At 50.3% G+C, this 27,786-nt stretch overlaps 10 protein-coding genes across 16 annotated transcripts in view; 1 reads left to right on the top strand and 9 right to left on the bottom strand.

Annotated features, from left to right (window-relative positions):
- LOC6550136 overlaps positions 1-1,482 on the bottom strand; it is a 36,605-nt gene extending 35,123 nt beyond the window's left edge. The window contains exon 1 of the mRNA XM_001977629.3: positions 1,168-1,482. The gene's annotated coding sequence lies outside the window, so the exon portion shown is untranslated. The remainder of the gene's footprint in view (positions 1-1,167) is intronic.
- Positions 1,483-2,248: 766 nt separating this feature from the next.
- On the bottom strand, positions 2,249-6,221 carry LOC6550157 (serine protease Hayan). Of its 3 annotated transcripts, XM_026982035.1 has the most exons (8): positions 5,626-6,221; positions 4,766-4,854; positions 4,520-4,700; positions 3,503-4,378; positions 3,305-3,372; positions 2,961-3,232; positions 2,709-2,895; positions 2,249-2,633 (listed from the first exon to the last, which is right to left on the bottom strand). In XM_026982035.1, the coding sequence occupies exons 2-8, from the start codon at positions 4,845-4,847 to the stop codon at positions 2,287-2,289; spliced, it is 2,013 nt and encodes a 670-aa protein (XP_026837836.1). In that variant the 5' UTR covers positions 4,848-4,854; positions 5,626-6,221; the 3' UTR covers positions 2,249-2,286. The 3 variants fall into 3 exon arrangements, with proteins under 3 accessions (XP_026837836.1, XP_015010772.1, XP_026837837.1); XM_015155286.2 differs by lacking the exon at positions 3,503-4,378 and having other exon boundaries at positions 5,626-6,217; XM_026982036.1 differs by lacking the exon at positions 5,626-6,221 and having other exon boundaries at positions 4,520-4,722; positions 4,766-4,797.
- A 369-nt stretch (positions 6,222-6,590) lies between these two features.
- On the bottom strand, positions 6,591-9,032 carry LOC6550158 (serine protease persephone). 2 transcript variants are annotated; one of them, XM_026982037.1, is made up of 7 exons: positions 8,726-9,032; positions 8,157-8,241; positions 7,911-8,094; positions 7,719-7,846; positions 7,371-7,654; positions 7,123-7,306; positions 6,591-7,064 (listed from the first exon to the last, which is right to left on the bottom strand). In XM_026982037.1, exons 2-7 carry the CDS (start codon positions 8,236-8,238, stop codon positions 6,718-6,720), a joined length of 1,209 nt encoding a protein of 402 aa, XP_026837838.1. In that variant the 5' UTR covers positions 8,239-8,241; positions 8,726-9,032; the 3' UTR covers positions 6,591-6,717. The 2 variants fall into 2 exon arrangements, with proteins under 2 accessions (XP_026837838.1, XP_026837839.1); XM_026982038.1 differs by lacking the exon at positions 8,726-9,032 and adding an exon at positions 8,481-8,710.
- A 511-nt stretch (positions 9,033-9,543) lies between these two features.
- Positions 9,544-11,885, bottom strand: LOC6550159. Its single transcript, XM_001977633.2, has 4 exons — positions 11,486-11,885; positions 10,415-11,301; positions 10,188-10,359; positions 9,544-10,132 (listed from the first exon to the last, which is right to left on the bottom strand). The coding sequence occupies exons 1-4, from the start codon at positions 11,574-11,576 to the stop codon at positions 9,792-9,794; spliced, it is 1,491 nt and encodes a 496-aa protein (XP_001977669.1). The 5' UTR covers positions 11,577-11,885; the 3' UTR covers positions 9,544-9,791.
- A 127-nt stretch (positions 11,886-12,012) lies between these two features.
- Positions 12,013-13,266, bottom strand: LOC6550160. 3 transcript variants are annotated; one of them, XM_001977634.3, is made up of 4 exons: positions 13,137-13,263; positions 12,628-13,076; positions 12,423-12,564; positions 12,013-12,365 (listed from the first exon to the last, which is right to left on the bottom strand). In XM_001977634.3, the coding sequence occupies exons 1-4, from the start codon at positions 13,216-13,218 to the stop codon at positions 12,031-12,033; spliced, it is 1,008 nt and encodes a 335-aa protein (XP_001977670.3). In that variant the 5' UTR covers positions 13,219-13,263; the 3' UTR covers positions 12,013-12,030. The 3 variants fall into 3 exon arrangements, with proteins under 3 accessions (XP_001977670.3, XP_026838172.1, XP_026838171.1); XM_026982371.1 differs by having other exon boundaries at positions 12,423-12,857; positions 13,137-13,266; XM_026982370.1 differs by having other exon boundaries at positions 12,423-13,076; positions 13,137-13,265.
- Positions 13,267-13,599: 333 nt separating this feature from the next.
- LOC6550161 lies at positions 13,600-14,361 on the bottom strand. The gene has a single exon (XM_001977635.2). The coding sequence runs from the start codon at positions 14,264-14,266 to the stop codon at positions 13,781-13,783; it is 486 nt and encodes a 161-aa protein (XP_001977671.2). The 5' UTR covers positions 14,267-14,361; the 3' UTR covers positions 13,600-13,780.
- Positions 14,362-15,505: 1,144 nt separating this feature from the next.
- LOC6550162 lies at positions 15,506-17,001 on the bottom strand. The gene is made up of 2 exons (XM_001977636.3): positions 16,147-17,001; positions 15,506-16,077 (listed from the first exon to the last, which is right to left on the bottom strand). Exons 1-2 carry the CDS (start codon positions 16,379-16,381, stop codon positions 15,821-15,823), a joined length of 492 nt encoding a protein of 163 aa, XP_001977672.1. The 5' UTR covers positions 16,382-17,001; the 3' UTR covers positions 15,506-15,820.
- A 537-nt stretch (positions 17,002-17,538) lies between these two features.
- Positions 17,539-21,940, bottom strand: LOC6550163 (N-acetylgalactosaminyltransferase 7). The gene is made up of 3 exons (XM_001977637.3): positions 21,270-21,940; positions 20,002-20,478; positions 17,539-19,622 (listed from the first exon to the last, which is right to left on the bottom strand). Exons 1-3 carry the CDS (start codon positions 21,472-21,474, stop codon positions 18,529-18,531), a joined length of 1,776 nt encoding a protein of 591 aa, XP_001977673.1. The 5' UTR covers positions 21,475-21,940; the 3' UTR covers positions 17,539-18,528.
- Positions 21,941-21,957: 17 nt separating this feature from the next.
- Positions 21,958-23,238, top strand: LOC6550164 (DNA repair protein XRCC2). The gene has a single exon (XM_001977638.3). The coding sequence runs from the start codon at positions 22,213-22,215 to the stop codon at positions 22,927-22,929; it is 717 nt and encodes a 238-aa protein (XP_001977674.1). The 5' UTR covers positions 21,958-22,212; the 3' UTR covers positions 22,930-23,238.
- Positions 23,239-23,286: 48 nt separating this feature from the next.
- On the bottom strand, positions 23,287-27,702 carry LOC6550249 (protein Wnt-5). Of its 2 annotated transcripts, none has more exons than XM_001977639.3 (2): positions 27,684-27,702; positions 23,287-27,204 (listed from the first exon to the last, which is right to left on the bottom strand). In XM_001977639.3, exon 2 carries the CDS (start codon positions 26,769-26,771, stop codon positions 23,772-23,774), a length of 3,000 nt encoding a protein of 999 aa, XP_001977675.1. In that variant the 5' UTR covers positions 26,772-27,204; positions 27,684-27,702; the 3' UTR covers positions 23,287-23,771. The 2 variants fall into 2 exon arrangements, with proteins under 2 accessions (XP_001977675.1, XP_026838261.1); XM_026982460.1 differs by lacking the exon at positions 27,684-27,702 and adding an exon at positions 27,455-27,472.
- Positions 27,703-27,786: the final 84 nt, after the last annotated feature.

Below are 27,786 nucleotides of genomic sequence, written 5' to 3' on the forward strand. Positions count from 1 at the left end.
ACCTCTAAATGTTTGTGGAGCAATTCTCTAAACATCTGCATTCAAATTTAGAAATTTATTTTTTTTTTCATTTTTTGTCATTTTTTGATGTTATGATGTTGAAGAAATTCAAAAAAATGAAGAAATGAAGAAATGTCTCAAGGCTGAAGTTCAAAACTCCATAACTCAAGTTATCTTAATCGGATTTTGACGTGGCATACCTCTAAATGTTTGTGGTGCAATTCTCTAAACATCTGCATTCAAATTTAGAAATTTATTTTTTTTTTAATTTTTTGTCATTTTTTGATGTTATGATGTTGAAGAAATTCCAAAAAATGAAGAAATGTCCCAAGGCTGAAGTCAAGGCTGAACAAAACTCTCACGCCCACAGTTTAACAATTTTTTTATTTCTTTTTTCATATTATTAATTTTTTCCTACTTTTTACCGAATTTCCACTAGCTGAGTAACGGGTATCTGATAGTCGGGGAGCTCGACTTTAGCATTCTATCTTTTTATTATTCGACTCTCACTTTTTTCAGGCATCATCCCAAAATAACTAAGAACTATAAGCACTAAGAACTATCACTCCAAGTGATAGATTATTTATTTATAATATTTAGAAATTAAATTTCACACATGGCTGTGCTTTGTGTTGTATTCTTAAGTACTAAAGTAAAAGTTCCTTTAAAATTTCAGATAGATTTTGAGAGGCACTGCTTTTTGGCATTTCGCCCTGGTTTCACTGAACGATTTGCACCCATACCCGACCCGAGTCTAATGAAGGTAATTCCGAAATCCCGGCAAGAATGCCGGACTGGGCTCATTTGTCAAGTTGGCTTAGCCAGACTTAGCCGATTTACCAGGGTGCGGGGGCCAGGAATAGTAATCGGCATCGGAATACGGAATGCGGCAAACAGAATACGGAATCACCAGTTTCGGGGCCCTGGCACCTGTTGTGTGGTCCGCGGCCGCCTACGCTTAAGTTGGGGCTGAGTTCGATCGGATCAGGAAGCGTTATCGCCGGACACGAATGGAAACAGATGTGCCGCCGGAATCAATTTCCCACCGTGCAAGTACATGCCACTCAAATAGATACATACATGTATGTACAATGTGCTATTTTGTGGGCTGGGCGTGCGATAAACACAGTCACTGGCCGGCAGATAAGGGCACAAAGATCGACTTACATTTACGGTTGCAACTGTTGGTTGGAAGTGCTGACTTTTCGGGTCAGGTCGCCGACGGATTCATATATTTTGGGGGTGGTCACTCAAAAAAAAATGCTAACAAAAATAAAAGTAAATAAACAAACACGACGCGAACTCGGTCCGGCCTCACTTCGGTTTAGTTCGGTTCAGTTCAAACGCTACGGGGTAACGGTAATCGTTCAAAGTCTAACGGATTCGAGACGGGTATAACGGATATATGTTTGGGAATGCACCTTCACCGCTGAGCAGGCAAACCGACAGCTTCGCAGTCTCGCGACCAACTGAAGCCCGAGGAGTCCTGGCAGCGCCATTTAAGCAGCTCCCACTTTTGCTGCCCGCAGGAGTGCTGCCTTGGGGGCGGGCGGGGGTTCTGTGAGCGGAAGGGGGCCACTGGGTCGGTGGTTGGCTGGTGGCTGATGGCTGGTGGGTCGCAGTAAGCCGGCACCACTTTGTAACGGTGCCGAACAGCTGACTGGAAAAGCTCAGTAGCAGCTTTACCGCAACTTGCGCCCGCCACACCTGGCAATGCCGCGCGCAGCGAGCTTTTGCGCTCTCACCTCTGTTTACGTACGAGCGTGTGGAGCGCAGACAGCGATAGTTTGACAGCAGCCCGAAACCAGGGCTGCGGCAAAACCTCAGTGGGGGAAAAGGACTGGCACTGATAATACCCCTTCAATTTCCATACTATACAATACATTTTCAAAAAAGACTACTGGCCTTTAGGAAATTAGTATTTACAAATAACTACCGCTTTGAAAACCACTGCTGAAAACATTAACTTGAGTAAGACATTTAGAAACCAAAACTTGCCAGAGACAGTTTCTTTAAATATTTTGAAAGCGGTTGAATGCAATATAAAATATTGTTAAAACTCCACTCAAAATAAGAAGGAAAGCACACATCTTAAATAAGCCGAATAAGTAATCCCTTTGGCTTTATATAGACACTTACTCCAATGTGTCCAACTTGCTCTTCAAACGAAACACCCTGCTCAAACACTTTTAATGGGAACCACAACCAAGCCCTGAGATTGCGCAAAACCAAGAGCCACTGCCACCGATCCGTTCAAACTAAATTTATTGCAGATCAAATGAGGCCTCAGACCTGTTTCGCCGGCCACACGATACCCTCGATGAAGTCGAGAAAGGCGGAGACGCGGGTGTAGAGGCCCGGGGTCTTGGTGGCGCAACCGAAGCCCGAGGAGATTACGCCGACGATCGAGTAGGTGCCGTCCACGTCGTCGATCTCGAGGATGAGCGGGCCACCGGAGTCGCCCTGGCAGGCGTCCTTCCTCTGATTCCTGTCCGCCGCACACAGCTGCGAGGCGATCACGCCGTTCCTCAACGTCCGGTTGGCACTCGGCTGCTCCGCGAAGAATACATTGCACTTGTCCGCCGGCACCAGATCCAGAGCCGCCCGCAGCAGGATCTTTGATACGGCGCGATCTGCAACGATGCAATTGTACATGGTGCACATGGTCACTGCGGCTTGCGGATGCATTTGCATGCCACACAACTTACTGGTCACATTCATTACGCCCCAGCCGGCGACGAAATATTTGGAGTTCGCGGGCGGATCAGTGCGATCCGTGTAGAGACAGGCGGGCCGAATGGCATCGGACTCCTTGACATCCTCGGCCAGCTGCAGAATGGCGATGTCGTAGTACTTACTACTGCCGGAATAATTCGGATGGATCTGAACGTCAATCTGCCAGCGGTATGGGTAAGTTAGCCTGGGTAGCTGAGTAGCATTCGATACATGGCGACACTCACCACATTGATGTCCTGGTAGCCCGGCTCGGGACTCTCGATGTTCAGCGCACCCAAACGGACGAAGCTGGGCGTGCTGTCGTCACTATTGACGCAGTGAGCGGCTGTGAGGACGAACCGGCTGGCGATGAGCGATCCGCCGCATCGGAATGTCGCGGTTCCGAAGGAGTTGTATGCTATGGCCGCCATGTGCGGATAGACGCCCTTGTCCACCCGCTCGCCGTCCAGGATGTGGACCGTTAGGGGCTTTCCACCGGATCGGATCTTCTCGCACGCTGCCATCAGATGAGAGATATAGATGTCAGAACATTTTCATATAAAACGTTCGTAAGGAATTCGCGTCTCACCTGCCACCGCTGGGCGCTCCTTCTCGGGAAGATCGACGCGGGAAGGATTGGGATTGGCCGTCGTTGTCCTGCGGAAGACAGGGTATACCATCGATTAGTAGTGCGCCCATAGTGGTTTCCACCTGAGACAGAGACTGCATGCGGCTCCCTGGCTGAGGCCAACTGATGTCCATGCCAAAAGAATGCCAAAAGACAAACCGCGTCTCGGCTGGATGAAAGCTGCTGGGAGTTGGATCCGCGTCCAGATTATTGCTGACATCGTTCCAGGGCTCCGGTTGGGGCTCGCTGTCTCTGTCCTGGCCCCGAAATCGGTAGGGTTCAAAGGGATCGATCAATTTCGTGGGCGTGGGTATGGTTGTGGGTGTGGCCGTGGTCTGGGAATTCATGGGAACTTCTAGGGCAGGCTCTATCTGCATTCCCTGCTGCCGCAGCCGATCGTTTACCAGATGGATGAGGTTGTTATTGTTGTTCAGAGTGGGATTGAAATTCGGATTATGCAGTCTTTGGGGGCGTGATCGGGGCGTGGTCAGTGGTCGGTTTACAATTCGTGGCTCACGGTTCTCCCAGCCCCATTGCGGTTCGACGAATGATCTCTGTGTGGCTGTTATGGAATGAGGCTGCGGAGGAGCTATGCCCCAAGCTCCAACGCTCTGGATGGGCATCTTTATGGGCTCGTGAGTGGGCCTATTCATGGACTCGTGAGTGGGCATCTTCATGGACTCGTGAGTGGGTCTATTCATGGACTCGTGAGTGGGCATCTTCATGGACTCGTGAGCGGGTCTATTCATGGACTCGTGAGTGGGCATCTTCATGGACTCGTGAGCGGGTCTATTCATGGACTCGTGAGTGGGCATCTTCATGGACTCGTGGGTTTTTTGCGGCTTCACGGTGGTGCTGAGCAGCTTATTGAAGTCGAAGAAGTTCTGATTCTCGTCCAGCCGACTTTCCCGCTCCCATTTCCTTTCGGTGGTCGTGGGAGGCAGTGGCTCCGGCTCTGGTTGTGGTTCCTGCTTGGGTTCGGGTAGCCAGCTGCGCTCGGAGCTCGTGGCATGGAATCGGACCTCGTGAGCTCGACTGTGGGAGTGAGAGGTGTTAGTCTGGCGTGGGACGCCGGCAAGCGGGGCATGCAACATCGGTGGACACAAAGCGGCCACAAGCACAGGGGGACACAAACAGGACAATAAGGCACAGAGTTCTGGACAAGGACACGCTTACTCAGTGGCACAGCAGGCGACGATGGGGCAGCAGATGATCTCCTCGCGCGCCCCAAAACCACAGCTCGGCACCTGGCTGGTGGACAGGGCGCCCGACTTCAAGTATCCACTGATGTTTTCGCAGGCTGAGGAGGAGCGACAGATGCCCGGTAAGTCCGTCCTCACCTGGCAGGGATCCCCCTCTGCAACGAGAAATGCGGCAAGCTGGCGAGGATCTAGAGTACGAGCCCAAAGACATCCCACATACCATCTCCAACTGTTACGTAGGCGGAGGACGTCAGCATCAGGAGACCCAGAAGGCAGTACCTTCTCGCCGAGATCATCGTCATCTGTCCGCTGAAATTCCCAGAAACATTAGTGAGTCCCGATTTAGTTAATCCCGGCAAGCTTATCAGCCCTATCAAGGCCGAAATTGAAAAACATTTTCACGCCAGGGGAAGCCCTCGTCGCAATGGCAAGGGAATAACCAGCCAGATCTGTTTCAGCTGACTTTCTTGCTCGGCTTTCAGCTGATTAAACCGCACCACTGCCATTGACCCATTTACGATTTGTTCCACTTTTTTATCGCAAAACAAAGGCATTCTACTCGACTGGAAGCCAGACTTGATTGATTTTTCTTCGAGGGCTTGGTGTCGATGGATTGTGTGTGTTTGTCGATAGCCAGTGACGCCAGGTGATGATTCAGATGATTCACGGAAGGCCTGGCGTTGGGATTTTGCCACCGGCCAAAGACCTCCGCCAATTAGCAAGACATCGCAGCTCCGTCGCTAGCTGCTGATACCTGGCAATTATGCTGTTCCACTGACAAGTCAGTCGTCCATCATCTGGCTGGAGCTCATCCGAGGTCTTTCTTGCCCTTCACATCCAACGGATAATGGGTTGAAGCAGTGCAATGTGTCATGACATCACCTGGCATCCACCAAATGGAATTGTATCAAATGGGTATGCGATTGCCTATCAGCTTCCGGCCCTCCGCAGTAATTGCCGCTTGTAAGCACGACGAAATCAAAAGTGGAACATGCAATACTCAGACCCATTCCCACTGCCCGCTGTCCATTGTCCACTGTCCACTGTTCACTGTACCGCTGTCCGCCTTATCGAACGCACCTTTGACACGACCTTTGCTGCGGCCTCTGATAAGGGAGTACGTCTACGTATCGATGGTGTTTATTGAGTGCGTCGAGCACTGGGGCTGTGGCAATCGGTCGCCGCACAATACAATTTAATTCAATACCACATAAACAAAAAGCAAAACATAAGCCAAGCGAATTACGGAAAAAATCCAAAACAAAGTAAAAAAAAAAATACAAAACAAAAATCAGCGCAAAAAGCACACCAGCAGAGCGAATAAAGCTGGAAACCGGTGGCTATCACAAATCGCGGCGGAATGGAATCTGCTGGCTGTTCTTCCGGCTCTGACCGCTCAGCAACGCATCGCCCAAGCAACTGAAGCCGGAGCTGGAGCTGGAGCTGGATGGAGCTGGCACCGATGGGGCCCATTTAGACGGCGGCGGCGGCGACGGCCAAGAAGCGCCGGATCCGGCAGCTGATAGCGCCGATCGCTCCAGAGCCGATCCTCTCCCGCTGAGCGGCGAACCGGTTTTTCCACCACCTCCACCGCCTCGCAGAACAGCAGAAGCGCAGAACGATCCGCTCAGAAGCGCTCAGAAGGCAGGGCAGACAAAGCACAAAGGCAGCCTGTAATTAGCAAGCGGGAACCCAACAGGCGAGCGGTGTGGACTAAAGGATACCGCGTGCTGATGCTGGTTTCGGTGACCTAGAAATTTGTGAGGTAAGTTTCCATAAGTTCCCTGAAACGCCTTTAAAGTCTTATAATTATCTGCTTACTTGCATCCTTCTCTAACTGTAGTGGTGACCCAAAATTCATTGCAGCTGGTGACCCAAACAGTAGCTTTTTTAGACTTTTTTTTCACACTTTTTGACGCGGAAATCCTACTGAAACTAAACGGAGCCAGATCTTGAAGTCCGAAAAACCGCTTCAAAGGATCTCCGTAAGTCTTCGCGGAGTTTTGCAGACCAAACCGCTAAAAAGAATATTTCAGCGGGGGATCTTCTAGCTTAAAACGTATCTACTTTATTGGTAGGTTGATAGGATCGCGGATCTCATAGAGATTTTGTTGGATCGGGCAGTCCTGATCCCAAATAGAAGTCATGTACAAAAAAAAAAAAATGGTTAGTTTACACCCGATTGTCCGGCCAGACGATGCCCTCGATAAAGTCCAGATAGGAGGACACGCGCGTGTAGAGTGCCGGGGTGACGGTGGCGCATCCGAATCCCGACGAGATGACGCCCATAATGGTGTACATGCCGTCGTCCACGCTGAATTCCTGGATCAGCGGCCCACCGGAGTCGCCCTTGCAGGCGTCGGCAATGAGCTTTTGATCGATGGCGCACAGCAGCGAGTCGACCACGCCCTCCTTGAGCATCCGTATGGAGCCCGGCTGCTCCGCATAGGATTTGTTGCACTGGTCCAGCGGCACCAGATCCAGACCCGCACGCAGCAGGATCTTGGAACGGGCCCGAGCTGCGGATGGTTAACCATTAGTGGCCATGTCAGCCATGGAATCTATTGTGCTACCCACTGGTTACATTGAGGACGCCCCAACCGGCGACAAAGAACTTGGAGCTCGATGGCGGATCGGCTGCATCCGTGTGCAGACAGGCGGGCTGGATGTTATCCGTCTCGACCACGTCGCGCTCCAGTTCCAAGACGGCGATATCGTTGTACTTATGGCCCACATATTGCGGATGGATTTTTACGCTTCGCTGGGAGATGGCAATCATAATCATAATACGGGCATAATGCAGTGCAATGCACACGGTGACTTACTATGCCGATATCCTGGTGGGATTGGTCCGGATTCTCAATGTTCACAGCTCCCAAGCGGACAAAGGACGGCGTATTGGCGTCAGTGTTGACACAATGGGCGGCGGTCAGAACGAAGCGGCTGGCGATGAGCGATCCGCCGCACCGAAAATCGGTGCCAAAGGTGATGTACCCAATGGCCGCCATGTGGGGATATACGCCCGGATCCACGGGATAGCCGCCCACGATGTGTATGACCAATTGGTTGCCGCTCCGCTGCCGTTTTCGCTCGCGAATCTTCTTGCAAGCTGCGCCATGGCATGGGAAATCAATGGAATGACTGTACAGTGTTCTCATAATCCGAATACCCACCTGCCACTGCTGGACGATCTCCGGCTACAAATCCCTTGGGCACATCCACACGAACCAGGTCTTGGACCGTCCTGACCATTGGAGCTCTTGTGCTCGTGGTGGAGCTTGTGGAGACAGTTGTTAAGTTACTGGAACGACAAACAGCACATTGCTATCCCATGATGAGCCCAGTTAAAGACATTCGGGAAATACCTATTCTCGCAGCACGGCTTGGTGGGACAGCAGAAGATCTCACCCCAAGCGCCGAGCCCACAGCTGGGCACATCGTTGAGCGTCAGGACTCCCGACTTGATGTAGCCATCGATCAGGGGCTCGCAATCGGAGGAGGTCCTGCAGATTCCCGGCATGGTATCCGTCACCTGGCAGGGCCGACCCACTGAAAAAAAGGGCAAGACTCGGGACACTATGTGACTTGACCTGGCGGAAATCGGAACCCACCTGTGGCGGCTGCTTCCGCGCAGGAGCAGCTGCTGAGCACAAAAGCGCCAAGGAGCAGGCACCAATTCGTAGGCATTTTCATGCGCTGCAATAACAAATCGTTTCAGTAGACCATGAATATGCATACAGAATGAGCTTTGCCATGATTTTCCGATTATAATAAATCAACTGCCATTGACCAACTTATTGAGCATCGAAGCTGGGCATGAACTACAGTCTCTGCTGGCACTGGGAGGCATTGGAAGTGTGTGAGGAAATTGCCAAGGCTATCTTCTTGAAGTCAGTATTTCACCATCAATCGGAAAACATGATGGGTTGATTCACCTCTTTGGGCGCCTGTAATCTCTGTTTCTGTGCCTCAGTGCGAGGGGTATTTATAGCTGATTTCGGAACTGTCTGAGTCGGGGATTTGTATCTGATAAGGATGTAGCAGAATGCTGTTGATTTGGATAGAGCTGCTTGCACACTGATTTTGACCGGAGTACCCGTACTAACTCGCAGTAATTACGCTAATCAGATGTATGATTATGCGACTTGTGCTCATGGAACCAGCCTTCAAGCGAACCCACCTTCGACACGACCTTTTCCGGACTTTGATAAGGGAATACGCCGCTGATTCTATGTTTTTCAAGTGCAGCAATCACTCCACAGTATGGCAATCAGAAGCACAGCAAAAAAATACAAGGAATACAAATAGTTAGGCAAATCAAAACTGCACACGACGAACACTCAATTGTAAACTCAAAACCGGTGGCTATGGCGGAGCGAATCTGAACGATATGGCACAAACGCGACGGATCGGAACGGCCAGGCTGACCGCTCAGTAAGGCATCTCCAATGCAACTGAATCCCAATCTGGGGCCAATCCGCTGGGCTCCAGCTATACGCTAGGCGGGCACAGATAGCTCATGATCGCCACTCTCGCCAACCGGTTTTCGCATCTGAAAGATTCTTGAATCAGAGGCACAACCGATCCGAAATAATAGGAAAACCCGAGCAAGGCTTCTGTGAATAATTAAACATAAATAGACGAGGTGAGCGTTTTAAAGCGGAATTGGTTATGAGTTTCTTGTGAGGCATAGTCCCACTTGTAATGGCACAGTTCCTTTGAATTTGTGTATCCTACAGCCTGGAACAGTTTTGTTTCAAGTATTACTTTCAAGTATTACTGCGTAATGCACCGATTCAAAGTGGAGGCCTTCTATAATATAATTGCAAGTGCCTGGCTTATGTAAACAAATAGCGAGTGGAATCATTTTGTGTGCAAATACTTGCAAATTTATGCATTATCGTAACGTAAGAGTCGATAACTACTCGGATAATGATTAACTACTGAAGATAATGGGAGTTGTAATAAATATACAATTTAATTCAATTCTATCTTATTTTAATTTATTATTATGAGGTTTTAGGCACATAGATGTTAGATGGCATATTCTTAGGCATAAAAGTACAGTCAGATCTGGTCCAGTGTGACCATGCTGACTGCATTTATCGACTGACCAGTGTGACATGTGCAAGCAGTGAAATCAAGTTCACTTCTGCGGCATTCTCATCCAATTTATACCTGATTTACCTAACTACGAATACATTATTCTGCGTACTTGGTAGATTGTTCTAACTTAGCCTAGCTGACTACTTCTGCTCCCGCTCCACAAACCGCCTGAACTGTGGACTCAGCAGGCCCGTGAAGTACATCGTTTGTGCCTCGCACTCGGCCCCAGTGGGCGTGGCAACCCCAATGACGCAACGACCTCCACCCGGGCGCACCAGATGGAGTACACTGCTCACTGAAGCCGGGCAGGCGGCGCAGGTGCTGCTGTTGGAGAACCTCTGCAGTTCCCTGGCGCCGCCCATCGGCTCCACGCAAAGGTGCGAGCTGCCCAGATCCTGCACGCCGCCGTAGTTGAGCAGATCCCCGCAGGCCCAAGTGGGCCGCAGTCGCATGGGCATCTCGTAGAGCGGACAGTCAGTGTCTGGAAAGCGTTCTTGGGTTAGTAAGAGCTCCTGAAGGAGTATGGTATAGCTCACCTTCACCCTTGCCCCAACCTACGGCCACAAGGTTGCCGCTGCGCTGCAGCCTGGTCAGTTCGAACTGGGTGCAAATGGGAGCCACGCTCACATTGGCGGAGGTCTCACTGCCCAGACGCAGTGGATCCTGCAGTCGTATGACCGACAGATCTCTTTGAAACGCCACCAGACGCTGCAAAAAAGACATTCCAGTTTTGAAGGACATGGGCAAGGGCTCGGGCACTCACCACTATGTCCGCCAGATAGTCCTCGTCGGCGTCAACGTCCCGCAGATCAGCCACGCCGAAAACAGCGTGACTTGGTCGCTCGCAGCCGGCGGCACTGACCAGGAGCTGTGGGGTCAGGACCAGGCCGGCACAGTGATGCAGATGGCCGTCGAAGGCGGCATTCGGATGGGCCAGCGCGGCCAGGTGGCGGTAGTGGGGCAGTAGGCTATCCGCCCGTGCAATGGCGGCCAGCTCCAGGGGATCTTCCGCAGCTCTTTCCTCCGACTCATCTTCCTGGATACCCAGGCGCAGGCCGCTGCGGACGCGTGTCTGAATCGGCAGGTTGAGCGGACAGCAGATGATCTCCTCGTGCGTTCCCTCGCGGCACGTGGTGAAGTCCTCATCCCTGAGGCGACCCTGCGACAGGAGTGGCTCCACACTGGGGCAGGCGGATACGGCACGACACTGGCCCTCGTACAGCGGAGCCGTGCACTCGGCGCCATCGGAGGTGTCCCTGAAGGTGATGCTCTCCCTCGTTGGCCGGTGAGTGGGCCCAATGGATCGCTGCACGTACTCGTGGTCCGTCTGGAATATGCTCAGCCAGGGTTCTGGTGCTGCAGTTGTGCTAGTGGTGGTGCTGCTAGTAGTAGTAGTAGTAGTAGTAGTGGACGTTGTGCTGGTAGTGGACGTTGTGCTGGTAGTGGTGGCAGCCGACGTGAGTTCCATCCGCACCTCGCTCTGGGCATCCTCGACGGGACAGCAGATCTTCTCGCTGCGCGTGGTGAAGCCGCAGTTCATCACCGCCTTCAATGTGAGCCGTCCCGCCTGGAGATGCGTTGCCAGTGTTTCACAGTCCTCCAGCGGTTGGCAGCGACTGCGGTAGTTCGCTGTGGGACAGGGATCGCCCACTGCAAGAAGGAACCTTGATTAACATACGTAGTGAAACAATCAACTAAAATCCACTCATAATGAGTAGCAAATACAAAAATCCACTTATGCCAGAGCAAGTTGACTACACATGTACATGGACTTCACCCCAGGAAACGAGTGCAATGACTTGGCCTGGTCAGAATCAGGCGACTGCCCACTCACCCTCCAGGCTGAAGTAGCCCCGACAGAAGCCCAGGCAGAGGCCCGTGAAGATCAGGGCTGATACGTAGTCCGGTGCCCCTCGACGTAACATAGCTCGACTGGCGGATGGTAATATTGGGTGTTACTATAACTATCAACTGAACTGCCTGGAGAGACGATGACCGATCGACGGCGCGGCTGGCGATCAACTGGCAGCCGGAGCAAGAGCAATGTGAGCTGAGCAGAGGTGGTTCTCCCGCGGACTGGTTCAACGAACGGCGGGAGTGACTGCTCGCAGAGCGCGAGAGACGAGTGAGTGAGCTTGGAGCGGAGCGAGGTTGACCCAACATGATTGATTCACTCACTGGCCGCATGGATGGGAGAAACCCGCGAGGGAGTAGCAACCCCTGGGATGGAAAGATCGAAGGGAATAGGGGATGCACCTGCCGGCGATGATGCAAGCGTTACCCAAGTGCTCCAGTGACTAACCAAAGAACCACCTATGTACTGGGCATAGCCTCTCCATTCCAGCGAGCAAAACCACTGTGTCGATCATGAACATTTATTTAATGACTGCCATTGATGAAGTCCAGCACGTTTCCGTTGAGCAGACTGGTGTAGTACAGATCCGCGTTTGCGGCATTGTAGCACCTGCCGCCGGTGGGCGTGGCCACGCCGGCCACACAAGCACTTCCATCAGCCTGCACAGCATGGAGCACACTGGCGCCGGCGCGCAGGCACCGGAAACAGGATCCCGATCCCGTTGCAGCCGGCATGTGGATGGGGTAGACGCAGAAGTGGGTCTGGCTTTCGATGCCCCGCACCCCGGACCAAGCGGTAATATTGCAAGCGGCGAAGGGACGCAATGACACCTCCTGCTCAAACCACCCGCAGTTGACACCTGTAAGAGAAGGCTATGTGGTGGTATGTGAGTCAGCCGAGCAGTGGCTCTACTCACCGTTTTTCTGGGCAAAGCCCACAGCCATCAGCTTTCGGGAGCTGTCCAAATCCTGCTGGCTGCATATCTTGGCTATGGCTTCGCTACTGTAATTGCGGGTCAGCCGAAACAGCACCAGGTCGCTGTTGTAGTCAAAGCTGCCCTGGAAGTGGAGACTCCATTGGAGGTGGACTGAATGCAGCGACCATGAACTAGTGCAACCTACGTTAATGGCCAGCTCCTCCTGAAAGGGAGCCACAAGACCCAGGCGGACACGGCTTGGCATCTTGACGACGTCGTCCAATCCGGCGCAATAGGCCGAGGTCAGCGCAAGGTTCACCCTGACGACCAGAGCAGCACATCGGTACACATACGAGTCCAGGGTCTCCGGACTTAGATAGCGCAGAGACGCCATGTGGGCATACGTCCTTTGGGGATCTGTTGGGGGTTCGAGAACTGCTGCGTAGTGAGTACTTGACTTAAGTGGCTGAGTGGAGGAGGATGGACTCTGGGGCAGTGTGTGGGGGCAGCAGACGAGCTGCTCGGCCACGTTGCACTGCACCACACTCTCTTGGGTCAGCGTCTGCCGGAGAATATGACTTGCGATCATCGCGGCGCAGTGCCTCCTGCAGCTGCTCCTCGGATAGTTGGGCATTTCGGGACAGGGGTGCCCCTCTGGGTTCAAATGATGGCCATCAAGTTAGATCACTGGGATGGTGAGTGCAATACACCCACCGTTAAGCGAAAACTCCAGCTTGGCAGCCCATGTCCGCTGGCCCAGTCCAAGTGCCGTGACCAGAATCAGGAATCTCCACATTGCGCTGCAGCTTCTCCCGCAGTTCGCGCAAAACTGAGCGTCTTATCGTTGCTACTCTCGTCTTCGGAACTCCATACATACTCGCACATATGTGTGAAAACCTTTGTCTTGGTTTCGATTATGGCCCTCCCAGCATCCTCCTATCTTCGCTCCCCAAGCAGTAATCTGAAGTCCCTGGGAAACAAGGGGGCAGCAACCGAGGACACAGCTTGCTTTTTTTTCAACAGACTTTGAAAACCGGCTAACCGGTATGCAATTGATACATACTCATATCAGCACAATCTGCAGGAAACCGCTCTTCCAGGTGAGGAGAATCTCTTGCGATTGGGCGCCAGCCAGCGAGGAACACTTTATTGCTCAGTAAATGGATTTGCACAGCAGTCTCTTTGGAATCTGATTCTTTAATATACGTCTAGGACTAATAATACTCTCGGCAGGAAGGTCAGGATCAGGGGCAGGATCAGGGGCAGGGGCAGGGTCTGTAGTTCATGATCACAGTTGCGTTCCAAGCGAATCGTTTATTGTAGCTGAAAATTGTGGTCGCGGATCTCGAGGTGCAGTCCTAGTAGCCGTAGATGAACGTCTCGTAGACGAAGCTGCGCGTCAGATTGGAGGTCAGCAGAATCTCCACGTGGGTCTGGCCGATGCCACCCTTGGTCAGATAGCCGCCGGCATCGTCCGCCATCATGTCCACATACACCTCGATGCTGGTGAGCGTGACGCCGGTGCTGGCTCCGGCCGGATAGCTCATCAGCACCTCCACGTCCTTGGCACTGGTCAGGCTGTCGCCATCGAAGTGATTCACGATCATGCGGTCACCCGACGCCCGCTCTCCCGCGGTGAAGACAATGTTGCCCTTGGAGTGCTTCACCTTGTTCATCTCGTTCAGCTGTATGTCCGGATTGAGGGTGGTGTAGCGCGTTTCGTCGGTCACGGGAGTTATGTCCGTATAGTAGAGATCGCTGGCACGGGCGTTTGGCTGTCCGGACGCCGATGCCAGGATGCCCAGCACCAGGCAGAGCACCAGAGACATGCTTGGATCGCACATATAACAGATCACCAGAAAAAAATAATAATCACGGCGGTTTAGGCTCCTAGGTTCGGGCTCCTGCTCCAATGCACTATTCCACCGCTTTTCGGATTTTGCCTGGTGCTGGCGACCGCCTCCGACTTTTATACGTGCCTCCTTATCGGCGGTCACTACCTCGATAAGACGGCCCGACAACTGAACGATAAGCCCGGGGAATTGGCTGTGGCAATTTCGGCAAACGCATTTATAACCACACCGACTAATTGGCCATCTTGCTGCGATCAGTTCCTATAAATAGCCTCCACTCCAGCTTACACCGATCGCCTGTGTGGAGCGCCTGGGAATGGATTGTGGATTGGATGGGATATGATGGGCACACTTGCCGCATGATTGGATGATACTGAGTGCAAGGGGCGTTAAGTTAATGTGCTATCGTGGCTCCATCTATTATTAAGCGGTTAGATAGTAGCTGGGTTTTTTTGACAACCCAACCAGCCATAAAATCCTATGGCTCGTATACTCGCAGACTTGGCGGCCAGTGCAGCTTCTGGATGAAGGAAATGCCTCCTCCGCCGATGGCGCGTGTTTGTTTGTTTATTTGTGCCACGACTATCATAGCCTTGATATGCATAATGGCGCACAATGGCAAACAATCTAATAAACAAATAGCCCTATCTACAAAGTCAATTGACTGTCTACGCAGCATGGCCACAGCTACTATATAGTAGACCACATCGCTTCTTGGCTGACGTAGTTAATACTTTCCTTATTGCCACCAGAGGAAGTCCCCGAGTGGCTGAGCCAATGGAATCGCGTGGAATCGTGCGAGTTACGCCATTGTTCGATCTCGCTTACTTGTGATTCATTCCTTTGTGAGGAATTCCTTGATTCACTCCGGGAATTCCTTCTAAAATCCAGCCAGATACGGGGAAAGCTGAACAACGTCAGTGTAGGTATATTAGAAATCCCTATGATTTACCGCCTTGGTTTCGCTTTCCATGACGGAGTCCCAATCGGAATCCACAGCGGATTCAGGTGAGTGGCTGTCCCAGATTTATGGCAATGGCTGTCATCGGTTTCGAGTGGAAGGCGCGTGAGCAACCAGCCATTGGAAATTGATCAAGATTGCCGAATACCCTGGGGTATGTGATATATGATCTCTACTATTTCCAACTCGTCAGCGTTGCGATAGGGACATTCGGTCTTGCACAGTGAAAAACTTATATAGTGACAGGGAAAGATTAGATCTACACAAACTTCGTTAAAATGAAGATTTTTAATTAAGGGATCATGTCCGACGTTTAACAAATCTTGGCACTTAATTAATATAACAATTTATGGTCGCTCGCATATGCGGTGTATATTTGTACATTCATTTAATTGCAATGGCTTAATTATTATTGTTTTCAATTAGACCTTTGGTGCACAATGACAGCATATAAACCTTATCCCTTATGCTAGCCAATCAATTGAGTGAAATTAATTACTTAAATCTAGTTAGTAACATTTTGGTCTGCCTGAATACATATATATTTAAGATTGGAGTCACGAACGAGGCACTTCAGCAGATGCTTAGTTGACTCCGTAGTACTGAGCCTGGTAGGAGAAGTTCTTGGTGTTCTTGGCCTCCACTACGATGGAGATGAGGGTCTGGCCGATGCCTCCGGCGACCACGTAGGCGGTGCCCTCATTGCTGTCCTGGGTGCAGACCAGCTCCACGTAGGACACGGCGGCACCCTTGCCCTTCTCCGGATAGGTCAGCTGCAGGCTCACATCCTGCGCCCGTGGATACTCGTAGGTGTCGGCTGTCTGGGCCACCAGTGCGTCGCCTGAAAGTATGCCAGATTGCGGAGTCAGTGATTGGTGGTCAAACGAAGGGTATGCTTTAAGGAACTTACCGGGAATGCGGGCGCCCATGTTGTAGCGCACGGTTAGGCTTCCGGCACGGGCCTTGCCCGGCACGAGCTCCTTCTCCATTTGCTGGATCTGCAGACCCGGATGCTGGGCGGCAAACTCATGGATATCACTCACCACACGGACTCCGGTGCTGGCCACGCGTATTTTTCCAGCCGCTCCGCCGGACACAAGGCAGCCCAGCAGGGCGGACAACAGGAACAGGCTAAGCTTGGACATCCTGGACGTTGAATTCGATGGAGGAAGTGCTTGGACTATGTATCTCCAGTCACGACGCGTTGAAGTCACGGAATGATGGCCAAGGTCTGGAAACCACCATTTATACCGCCCATTGTTTTGCTTTGAATCATATTAGGTTTCCTCTTATCACAGCCATTGCCAATTTCAAGTGGCAAGTGACAATGTCTAATCCAATACCGGAAAAAGGGCCACACCGACGAGGGAACTGCTCTACTCCGCACTCCACAGTGCAACTACCAAGCTGCATAGAATTTCAGCTGAGAGTATAATCGAATTAGTGGCAAAATAATGCCGAAACCTGGGCAATATTTCACATTCTCACCTTACAGTGCATCTACCCCACGGAAGGGTAACAGCAATAATGCTGATAAGAAAACTGCTCCACTCTCCACTCAATTAAATTGAACAATTTAGGTGTTATTCCGCTCGGATCCAATCATACCCCCTCCGCCCCTCCGGCAGCTGCGGTGGTGTACCAATAGGCAGAAGATAAGACCACGGCGGCTACTTCGGGAGTACGGCCTATCCATCCGTAAACAATCTGTTTTTCTGGGCCTTGATTAGGCAAAAACTAACTCTACCCACAATCTATTGCCCCAGGATTGGCACCTGCCCACGTCTCTCTGTTGGGCTTCCCTTCCCTCGATGGGTAAAGAAGTTCCCGGAATCTTATCGCCAGTGGATTTCCCTGGAAGTCGACCATCATCCCCACTCCCAATCAACGCGGCTATCGATATTGTAGATTTCATTCGACCACAAGTTATGAATCATTTCCTTAAATTAGCGAAGCACCCGTGTAGGAAATACGTTTAGTCAAAGTAAATGAAATTTAAAGAACTTTCTACAACTTTCTAAAAGGAATCAATGTTCTGTACAATTGGGTTGCAAATTATGAGCAAATCTGAGATGGGAACTTTATTAGATATTTAAAAGTACTCTTAGGACTGCTATAGATCGACCTTTCCCACAACATTAAACACTCAACAGATTGGTTTACATGGTAAAGTGTTTAGAAAACGTTTATTTCTATGCTATTATTCAGACTTATCGATAACTCTAAAGTTACACATGAATGTAAAATATTGTTTCAAAATCAAACTCCCGCAGCACTTGCAACGATCAATTACGTTTAACGACTACCTGGTACAGAGAGCTTTACGGAAATCGAGAGTAAAATAAAAAAATAGGATCGGATTGGATTGCATTGGATTCAAATGATTATAATGGATTAGATTGGAATGTGGCAGCGTTGAAACTAAGCTAGGGTTAGTTGGACTTGCAGGAGTATAGACTAGGGTTAGTACATTCATTTGAGTTGGCAATCATAAAGCAAACAATCTGCGGCCATGTCGTCCCGTTCCAAAAATCCTCTATTGCACTCGACTCGCCAGCGGCTCGTCGCCTTCCCGCTTGCGCGCTATCTCCCTCTAATTCGCTTCCGCTCTATCCCCATCGCATTCTCTCACTCATACGCAAGGACACACGAGGTCGGCACGGAAATCCCCCGCTCCTGGATCCTAAGTATCAATTGAACATCTATTGTATGAGATTCACCAATCAGAATGGGCGGACTATCAGCTAATTTGTGACCTTCGTTCTACACTAAGTGCATTTTGTAAAGTTTGATCGCTTTAGACAAATGTTGAAAACGTGGAAGAGTTTTCAAGTACTATTACTAACACACACGATTTGGAAAACAGCATTCAGTTTATGCATTACAAATGTGGTTTAGAGAGGAATTGTTCTAGTGCTTACATGGGCATAGTTCGCAATTTAAAGGTTCTTACGAAATTGTTTTACAAAATCGAAACTCCTAAGCTTTAATAATATCCTTGTGGATTTATACGCCGAGCATTGAATGCCCTCGTGTGGATCCCAGTTAGCTGGGGGATTTCCAAGTGCCGACAGTGCATATGTACAGTGCGTTACATAAATGCAGATGTGTGTATGTTTCGTGTGTATATACGTGTATGTGTTATAAAACCAACAACAATTCCATTTCTCATTTTCACTAAATTGCTTTTGTCTAAAATATCGCCCCCGTTGCCCCGGCTGAAACCCATGTGATCCATTCCTTGATCCTCCTTCTGCTGTCCTCCCCATCATGCTGATCATCCACACTGGACTTACCAGCGCGGGCGTATCTCCTTGAACCACCACTGCTGGTAGCTATCGTTGACATCGCAGTGACCCAATGACAATTGCTGCGTGGCCGGGTGCAGGGCCATGCACTTCTTGTGGACGCGGTGCATCAGGTGCTTCGTATGCTCGTTGTACTGCCAGGGGCCGTCGACTGTTCCCAGGCGACACACAGCCAGCTTGATGCCCTGCCGATCGGCCTCCACGCAGCGCTCGCCGACGCCCAACTGGCCAGCGGCATTGAGCCTGACCAGTTGATTGTTCCCTCCGCCGTGGCAGTATGTGAGGCCCATGATGGCGGGCGGCTGGTGACCCATGGAGTCCAGGCATCCGTCGGAGGCCACCGAGCGCAGCTCGCCCCAGTGCAGGTTGGCCGGCAGTCCCGGGAACTTGTCGTACACATCGTAGGCGATGTGGTCCATAAACCACTGGAAGCTCTTGCAGTTTAGCCGCTTCTTCAGCGCCAGTTGCTCGCTAATATCGCCCATGTCCAGGTAGCGTGCCAGTGGCTCGCGCGTATAGAAGTACTCCTTGTGCGTATCGTCGAACCACGTCTCGATGACGCGCTTGTAGTTGATCGTGATCAGCGGACCCTTCTTCTTGCTGGCCAGCTTGCCGAAATTGTAGGGCATGAAGCCGCGATAGACATGGCCCACGCGGGAGCAGGGCACCCACTCGATGCTGCCGCCGCACTGCCAGATCTTGAAGCTCAGCTCGAAGTTCTCGCCGCCCCAGACCAGCAGGCCCGGATCGTAGGCACCCAGCTCCAGGAAGTACTCCCTATTGATGGCGAACAGGCCGCCGGCGTGCGTGGGACTGCGATAGGGTTCCGAGTTGTGCGCACGACGGCGCTGCTCGCGACGTGGTACCTCGTTCTCCTTGTACAGCATGCCCCATTCGAAGATGCCGCGGAAGTGGTTGTCCGTCCCATAAACCGGACGGTACTCAAAGTTCTTGTGGTCAATGCCATCGATAATGGGCACGGTCATCACAGTGCGATCCCGGTAAATGGGGGCCAGCAACGGCGGCAGCCAGTTGGTGTTTACCTCGCAATGGGCGTCCAAGAAGACGATCACCTCACCTGCGGAAACAAAGCAGTTTAGTGTTTGTGTGGATAATTATAAGGTGTAATATAAAATGTGTGCTTTGCTTTAATTTTTATGCATCTTATGCATCATCAAATGCAATACTAGACTACAATACTATTCTGCTGAGATAATCAAAATGAAATTCAGTGCGTCTGCAGATTAAATGATTCATCATTGCCGAAAAGTGGAACGTGAAGCTATCACCAATTAAAATTCCAAATAGCTGGCGTTTAGCGTTTGATGCGCACAACTTAAGATTAAAAAAAAACTATTTCTATCAAATAACACGTGCTTTGAACTATGCGATAAGCTGTCTTGAGCTATGCAATAACAGATTGCAATATGCATAGCTTAGATATGGAGTATGCGCACCTGTAGCCTCCATGGCTCCCCTGGATCTCGTCCGGATGAGACCCTCGCGCTCCTTGTTCCTGATGACTTTGACCAGCCCCTTGAACTGCAGCACATACTCGTCCAGCTGGCTGCGCAGGTTTTCCTTGTCGGAGAAATCGTCCACCAGAATGATCTCGTGCAGCATGTGGGTGGGCGAACGGTCGATGACCGAGTGCACGGTGCGCATCAGCACCGAGAAGCCCTCGTTGTGGAAGACAATGATGACACTCGTGCGCGGCAGGTCGAAGGGGTAGTCCCAATGGCGGCACTCCTCGAGCCGCGTGTCCCGCACCGATCGGTGCATCGATATCTCGTCGGAGCAGGCGATGTTCATGCCGTACTCCATCTCGGAGGCGTCCGACATGTGCTTCTTGTCGGGCGACAGGCTGTGGGCCTCTCCATTCTCGCCGGGTCCGCTACGTGGCTTCACATCTTTCGGCTCAAAGTTGCCCAGGCCTGAAACACGCAAAATGAACTATGAGTGTGGCGCGTGCAAATGCTTATGCAAGCGTACAGCAATTGTTTAAATATTGGCCTAGCCACTGTGTGCGCTTGCAGGAGGCGTGGCTCTTAATTTTAGACGTGGTCATTTAGCCCTTTGGCATGCCTTCATCTAAGCATCTAATGTCTTGTATGGAGTATTCTACCACTAGAATTGAAATGAATATCATTTGATACAAACGATTTAAGACACACTGGTCTTGGAGGCTGTGTAGTAAAGATGCTATGGGAATGGGACTTTTGTGAGGTTCTTTTCTCACTCTATCCGAAATTGATAGTTGGTTAGGGCCATTACAAAGCCGGTTTTGGAGAGTGTATAATAGAATACGATAATTATTTCAGATGGGCTTTTGAGTTAGGATCGGAATTGACTCTGCGATGTATGGAGGTTGGAAGAGCTTATCCTTTAACCTTCAACAATACTTTACTCATGCCTAACGTGGTAATAAAGCCTTCTTAGAAGAGTATATATGTTAACTGGTTCAAAAGCCGGTTTTAAGTGGTATATGGCAAAGATTACTGAATAATTTAGCTGGGTTTGGCGTAAGCAAACAAGTCGGTCTTTTCAATGGACCAGCAATCTTAACTACTCTATGTCCCTAGTCCTGATAATAGTCCTTCCTTATTAAATGATATAATAAGTGAGTCAGGAATATTAATGGTATCCCTATCCTGGTCTACCACATCATAATGACAACTGGTACCCAAGGGTATAGTGGTGCTATCCTCGGTTCTGTGCCACTTACCATCGACCAGCTTGGGCACCTCCCTGGGCCTGCCCTCCAATCGCTGGTGGGCGAACTTGTGTCCGCCGAAGCGCGTGTGATACGCCTCCTGGACGCGCTTGTGGTGATCGCTCCAGTTGGCCAGCAGATACAGGAGCGGCAGCAGCACCAGGAGGCACAATGCCAGCCGGCAGATGCGACCGCTGCGGATGGTGCTCACGCGCATCTCTCCCAGTTTCCGATTCCCAGTGCCAGATTCCGATTCCAGTTACAAAATTCCAAATCTGTTGACGTGTCTAGGTGGCCAGCAAGAAGAAGCACGGCGCAGGGCGCGGGACGCGGGGAAAGGTAGCAAGAAAGCAGAAAGAGAACAAAAGAACCACTTTCGGTTCGGATTCGAGATGCCGCCGAATGATCAAAGGCGCCCCGCCGATAATGACAAGTGCTGGGGCGAGAAGCTGACTGGAGTCCACCACCTCGTCCGGCTGAGGACTGACACACTAACTCCAACTTGCGGAGCGGAGCAACTTGCCGGCGAAAAGGCGCCGCTGGCTTTGAGCAAATTGAGCGAGTGCAGGTGCACGAATATTCGCGGTGCAAACGTAAACAAAAAATGGTAGAAAACGATGTTCAACTGGTAACAACGCGTTATGCCTTTTTCTCTATCATGCGCAGGCGTTAGGCCTAATTTAGGCACCAGCAGCGATAGGCGGCTGGGCGATAACAAGAAGTGGTGAAAATGAAAATATTTGATGTATGTGTGTTATATTAGCCGAAATGCTAACTGAACAGTATAACGAAAGGCTTGCTGCTCTAAGGTATCTACTTGATATGGCCCAGTTCCATTTACAACTAAATATGTTTCAGCACTGCGACATTCAATATTAGCTGGCTGTCATCGATAACGGCCACAATCGATAACTCCATTGTTTATTCCAGGGCGCAAATTTGTAAATTTAACTAAATGGGCTCACGTCAACTTCACTTCGCCGTATTTGGCCCGTGCGGCTTTGAGGCGGACACGCTGGTGGAGATTTCCGGTAGCGGGAACAGTGGCAAAAGCCTGGTGCTCCAACAATTGGTAGCCCACTGCTTGGCGCCCTACAAATTCGGTGGTCGCCAGTGGAGCGTCGTGCTGATCAATCTGAGTCACAAAATCAGCCGGGAATCTCTGGCCAAGAGCATTAAAATGGAGCTGAAGGCGTACTCTGTCGGAGAAGAGGTCGCTGAGAAATGCCCCACGGAGGAGCAGCTGGCCGAGATTGCCGCCGAATGCGTGAGTCGCGTGCGATTCCTCAACTGTTTCTCGAATGATGATGTTTCCACCTCCCTTATTGATGCCCGCTATGCGATCATCAATGATCCTGCCATACAACTGGTTGCCATGGACACACTCAGCGAATTCTACTGGCTGGACGAGCTTAAGATAACCAAGAGAATGTCCATGTATCGCCACTATCGACTGCTCCAGGCGCGCCTGGAGAAGCTCTGCAAAGACGCCATCGTCTGCGGAATCTACACGGTGGAGTCCGCCTTCCTGGAGAACCGCTTCGGCGATAACCTGCCCGAGGCGAGCATAAAGTACCATGTCAGGATGCAGAAGATTCAAAGCCAGATCCTCCTGAATGGACTGCCGCTGTCCTTTAGCAATGGAGTTCATTTGGATGCAAGCACAAAATGATCCTACGAACTGAAAAACTTCAAGAATTGTATATCGCTTGTCTATTTCAGTATAAAAATAGGTTTCTTTTGGATGTTATAAATGGAACTCGTTATCCAGTCTGTGTTAAACAATTTCAGGGCAAATGAAAGGTAAAGAAAGAGGATGATTAAGAGCAACTATTTGAGGTAAACGAATGGGATTTGGCCACTATGTGTTAGTTTGAAAAAAAGGTTATTACTCCCATGTTATTTAGATAGTTACAAGAGCAAATATACATTATTTCGGCCCGTGATATCTTCCTTGTTTAGCCGTTCGAACAAAGGGAATGTAGTCCATTAAAGCTAGAAGGAAAGTCTTAAGAAAAGGTCGCTTTAATGACTTATTCCATTCAGTAATATATTTAATATTATATATCAGTAATATTATCTTAATTAAAAAAAATACAACAGTTCTTTAAAATTGTGTTGAAACCTTCACTATGTTCTTTTTTGTTTTTGAAGAAGGCCAACCCTACCAGAATTATACTTAAAACTAATGATTTCTAAAAGCTATACATAAGTAAGGTGGTTTTGTTTAGCAGTGTTTTTTTTTTTTTTTGTATTTTTTTATAATTTCTTAGCATTTTAAGAAGAAGCAATATGGTTTGCAATTAAAATGGGGGGCTTTTAAATGTTATCCGCCGATTGAGTTTGGTAGTGCTTAAAAGCCGGTAAATGAGTAGAAATTATTAAATACAATCATTAATTTAAATGTAATTTCAATAAATAATTATTTGTTTAAATACGATTATTTCCTTCATGGCTTAGTCACAAACATTAAGACATTTGAATTCAATCAACGCTGTTCAACGCTCTCTAACTCTATTTACACGTGTGTTCCTCGAGTACCTTTGTACAAACTTCACATTTAACCTGGCAACACCAGTGAAATTTGCAGTTGCAGCGTTCGTTAACTATAATGTTCTTGGTATTATAGCCCCGGCCGCAGCAGAGGATGGCACAGCTCTCCAGTCCCGAGGAGTTTTTGTGGCACACACGTCCGTGTGTTCCCGGCCAATGCAGGGCATAGCTATTGCGGCACCAGTCGGGGCTTTCGTCTAGGTAAATAAGATCGTGAGCGGTTGGCACCTTGAATTGCAAGTCCTTGATTTGGAGGCGTCCACGCTTGTTGATCTTCACCTTGGTGGCGCCCTCGTACTTCTCCCGCAGATAGTCGCCAATCTCCCGGATGGAGGACAATTGCTGCCAGCAGGTGATCAGGCTGCAGGAGCCGGACACTCCGTGGCACTTGCAGGTTATCCTGGCCTTCTTGATCACCGCCCGCCGTCCGGCTTCATTGTTGTGCAAGTTCATCAGGCTCCTGGCCTTGGCAGTTGCCGTGCTGCGCGGCAGGATGCCGCCATCCTTGTAGCCCTCCTTGATGCCGTTCCTCGGATAGGCGGGCGCATCGGCAGCAGCCCTCTGGTTTTTCCGCTTCTTCTTGCGCGGCTGCTGCTCGCCCTTGAAGAACTTGGTGTTGACAATCTCCTGCTTGATCTTCTCCTGCAACTTAATCATCTCCTCCTCGTCTATCTTGGATGTTAGTATCTCCTTGGTAATACGCTGCTCTAGTTCCAATAAGTGCTGATCAAAGTTTTCATTGAGTATGTGACTGTTTTCAGCCTCAGTGCTTTTTCTAACATTTCTCACTACCAAACTTGTATCGTTTTTAGCATCTACATTTTTGTTACGTTTAATACCTATGTTGAAAGCATTCGTGTCATCGGAATGCATGCGATTTTTGTTGATCTCCTCGCGTTTTCTCTTAACGCCACGTGTCTCCCGATTCGCCTCCTTCTCCCGTGAATCGATGAAGTCCGTGGCGAACTTGTAGGCGAACTCCAGGTTGTCGCCACAGCCGCCCCACTTCCAGTCGTCGTGGAGCTGCTTGGGTCGGCTGCCACGGGAGCAGCTGCAGGAGGCCAGTTGCCCGTCCCGGCAGGCGCGAGCTATAAAGCTGGTCACCGTGGCCGCGGCCAGGGCGTGGATGAAGGCCATTTCGGGAGCGGCCAGGCTGGTCATGGGACCAAATACGGTCACGTCGTTCGTTGTACTGCAGTTCCAGCGGCGATTCTTGAACTGGAACTGGCACTCCTGGATGGCGGCTCGGGCGCCCCGACTTATGGCCGGCATCACACTGGTGTGCTTAACACATTGCTTCTTTTGGCTGTTGCTTAGACCTATTGCGCTATAGCAGTTATTGGGATTAAGATCGATTGTCTCCGAGTATGCGTCTGCAGTTGGAGCCGTGTCATTGTGATGACCGTTCGCGGAGCCAGCTGCCCCGTGCTCCTCCATGTTCTTGATAAGGAATTCCCTATCGCTGGCGACATCTGCAGACGTCATCACAACGTCGTGCTTAAAATAATCCGTGACGGATGTGTTGTTCTCCATGGACACCTTAATATAGTCTGGCATGATTTTCCTACTACTACTACTAATGCTGGGCTGCGAGCGTTCAACTCGCGAGAGCAGCTCTCCATCCGATCCCTCGGAGGATACTTTAAACGAGTCGGGAATCTCGATTGATACGGCAAATCTCTTCGTATTATTAATCGTCTGTATGATGGGCTCGAATCGGGGCTGCATGTACTGCGACTGGCCGCGGAACCACTCGTCCCGCTCCCGCTGTCGCTGCTGCTCCTCCCGACGACGCTGACGTATGCATTTCGGTGACTCGGGATTACGCAGGCAAGGTGGTCGCTTTGTTGTGCGCAGAGGTGTACCCGCCTTTGGCTGGTTTATCGATGGACTGCGATCCGCTTCGATGGACGACTCCGTGGAGAGTGTCTCGTTGAGCAGAATCACCTGGGGCTCGCTGGGATTCTTCTGGCCACGATTGCTGCTGGCGGCCTCTGGATGGGAGTCGGTATCTGTGGGTTTATGAAGGGATTGATTATTCGCTAGTTCCTCGTTCTGATAGTAGCCACCAATCGGCTGCTCTCCGGGATTGTAAGCTCCTCCTCCGCCTCCGCCTCCGCCACCATCAGGCACAGGCACCTTGGGTGTTGGTGGCGCTATGGGCGCGGAATACTGATGAATCGGCCGCTGGGGCCGCTTGGCACTGGGCGGCGAGCCCCCAGCTCCCGATGTCTTGGCCTTGTCCTTCTGCAGGCTCGGAAACTTGACGAATTTCGACTCAAAGTTCGAATTGGTCTTGGTCATGTTGTGCAAGAAGAGTATGTGCTTCTTCAAATCATCGATGTTGGACGTGGGATCCCCATCCACCTGGGCCAGCGCCGAGGGCACAATGGTCGAGATGGCTTTAGCGTTCGGTTGCAATGCGGAGGGACTCGGTGTGGTGGCCGCCCAGCGCGGATCGGGTGATATATTCTTGAGCGCCATGGGCACTATGAACTTGCGATCCTCGTCGGTGAGGCTGGCTGGCAGACCATTCTCGTCGGTATCCTCGTCGAGCAGGATTATCTGCTTCTGATCCATCTCCTCCTGTATCGGGTGAATAGGGCGAGATGTAATGTTGTTCGGTGAATCGAATACCAGTCTCTTGGTGAGATCGGCCTTAACGAAGCCAGTCTCCGAGTCCCGCAGGTCCACTGGCTTTATGAACGTACCGAGCTTGCGGAGGCCCTCTTGATGCATATTGGCCTGCTCGTCCTTGGTCATGTTCAGTGGTATGCTGGAGTTGGCCAGCTGCTCCACCTGGTTGCCAAACTCGATGAAGGGGGACTTGAGGCCGAGGTATATCCATGTCGGCACTCCTTGCAATCCAACTGTGGCATATGCCCCTCTCGCGGTTAAGTGCAACATACACATTGCACGCAAGAGCCACAATAGAAAGTGCCTTTTTCTGTAGCAATTCATTATCGCTATGAGTATGTGTATTCCTATTCCTGTTCCTGCTCCTGTTCCTCTTACTACTACTATTACAGTATTACTAGTATTGCTAGTATTGTTACTAGTACTATTATTATTATTCTTTCTCGTTCGTTTCAGTGCGATTCCATTCAATTCAATTCAGTGCGATTCGATTCAGTTCGACTCGACTTGGCTGGACTCGACTCGATTCGTTTCAATTCGATTCGATTCGGTTCAGCTGATGCGATGTGACTTTGTGATTTGATTTGATTTCATTTGATTCGATTTCATTTGATTGCGAACGAAATGAAAGAATGAAAAATGTTTTTCGATAACACTAGAAAATCGATTGGCTGTAGGTTGAGTTTCCTTGCGTCCACGAATCTGCCGTAAATATTGTGATTAGCTGCTCGCTATAGGCTGCCAGTTCATGCGCTCGCTGAGAATTTGTAAAATAACAAAATGAGAACTGGATTTGTGCATAGTATGTATGTATACAATCAACCACAACCGCATCATGCACGAACGAAACTCGCGACGAAGTAATCCACCCTCAACGACAAATTGTAAACAACTGAAGAACTCGTTCGGTTCGGCATTTAAGTCTTTCGTGGTAACAAACGCAGTCGAAAATGAAAATGTTGCCCAGCCAGCAGACCCACCACCACCACCACCATACACACACTTACACTTCACCCCGCCGCATGTTGTGCAACATGTTGCAGACGACGCGCACAGCGCCGACAAATTCCATCAACGAACTCGCATCCTTTTTCGAAAAACTTGCCTCGGAATCGCGCCTAAAGTCTCAGTCTCATTGTACGCACTTTTTCATTTTACCCCTCATTTTCTCACCTGTACCTACGGTACAATTTAGATTTGTTCGGCCCAGTAACCCCTACCAAAAAAGTCACATACCAAAAATTTAAATTAGTGTACACAATAGTTTATCAACCAGTATTTATAAATACTGATCGCCTGTTCGGCACCAACCTCGAATAACCGATACCTAGGTACACCC

This window comes from Drosophila erecta, unplaced genomic scaffold, assembly GCF_003286155.1.
Source record: "Drosophila erecta strain 14021-0224.00,06,07 unplaced genomic scaffold, DereRS2 tig00000126-arrow-pilon, whole genome shotgun sequence".
NCBI classification, from domain to species: Eukaryota; Metazoa; Arthropoda; class Insecta; order Diptera; family Drosophilidae; genus Drosophila; species Drosophila erecta.

Excerpts from the sequence above, each read along its gene's own strand:
- LOC6550157 (XM_026982035.1), bottom strand. The coding sequence starts at position 4,847 with ATGACGATGATCTCGGCGAGAAGGTACTGCCTTCTGGGTCTCCTGATG. Across the intron at positions 4,701-4,765 it reads CTACGTAACAGTTGGAGATG|AGGGGGATCCCTGCCAGGTG; the intron begins GTATGTGGGATG and ends TTCTCGTTGCAG. Across the intron at positions 3,233-3,304 it reads GGAGCGCCCAGCGGTGGCAG|CGTGCGAGAAGATCCGATCC; the intron begins GTGAGACGCGAA and ends ATCTGATGGCAG.
- LOC6550158 (XM_026982037.1), bottom strand. The coding sequence starts at position 8,238 with ATGAAAATGCCTACGAATTGGTGCCTGCTCCTTGGCGCTTTTGTGCTC. Across the intron at positions 7,655-7,718 it reads AGATCGTCCAGCAGTGGCAG|CTTGCAAGAAGATTCGCGAG; the intron begins GTGGGTATTCGG and ends GCCATGGCGCAG. Across the intron at positions 7,307-7,370 it reads CCCACCAGGATATCGGCATA|CGAAGCGTAAAAATCCATCC; the intron begins GTAAGTCACCGT and ends GCCATCTCCCAG.
- LOC6550159 (XM_001977633.2), bottom strand. The coding sequence starts at position 11,576 with ATGTTACGTCGAGGGGCACCGGACTACGTATCAGCCCTGATCTTCACG. Across the intron at positions 11,302-11,485 it reads GGGCTACTTCAGCCTGGAGG|TGGGCGATCCCTGTCCCACA; the intron begins GTGAGTGGGCAG and ends TCCTTCTTGCAG. Across the intron at positions 10,133-10,187 it reads AGGTTGGGGCAAGGGTGAAG|ACACTGACTGTCCGCTCTAC; the intron begins GTGAGCTATACC and ends AACGCTTTCCAG.
- LOC6550160 (XM_026982370.1), bottom strand. The coding sequence starts at position 13,218 with ATGTGGAGATTCCTGATTCTGGTCACGGCACTTGGACTGGGCCAGCGG. Across the intron at positions 13,077-13,136 it reads GCTGGAGTTTTCGCTTAACG|AGGGGCACCCCTGTCCCGAA; the intron begins GTGGGTGTATTG and ends ATTTGAACCCAG. Across the intron at positions 12,366-12,422 it reads GGGCTTTGCCCAGAAAAACG|GTGTCAACTGCGGGTGGTTT; the intron begins GTGAGTAGAGCC and ends CTTCTCTTACAG.
- LOC6550161 (XM_001977635.2), bottom strand. The coding sequence starts at position 14,266 with ATGTGCGATCCAAGCATGTCTCTGGTGCTCTGCCTGGTGCTGGGCATC.
- LOC6550162 (XM_001977636.3), bottom strand. The coding sequence starts at position 16,381 with ATGTCCAAGCTTAGCCTGTTCCTGTTGTCCGCCCTGCTGGGCTGCCTT. Across the intron at positions 16,078-16,146 it reads CATGGGCGCCCGCATTCCCG|GCGACGCACTGGTGGCCCAG; the intron begins GTAAGTTCCTTA and ends GCATACTTTCAG.
- LOC6550163 (XM_001977637.3), bottom strand. The coding sequence starts at position 21,474 with ATGCGCGTGAGCACCATCCGCAGCGGTCGCATCTGCCGGCTGGCATTG. Across the intron at positions 20,479-21,269 it reads GGTGCCCAAGCTGGTCGATG|GCCTGGGCAACTTTGAGCCG; the intron begins GTAAGTGGCACA and ends TGCGTGTTTCAG. Across the intron at positions 19,623-20,001 it reads GGGAGCCATGGAGGCTACAG|GTGAGGTGATCGTCTTCTTG; the intron begins GTGCGCATACTC and ends TTGTTTCCGCAG.
- LOC6550164 (XM_001977638.3), top strand. The coding sequence starts at position 22,213 with ATGGGCTCACGTCAACTTCACTTCGCCGTATTTGGCCCGTGCGGCTTT.
- LOC6550249 (XM_001977639.3), bottom strand. The coding sequence starts at position 26,771 with ATGAATTGCTACAGAAAAAGGCACTTTCTATTGTGGCTCTTGCGTGCA.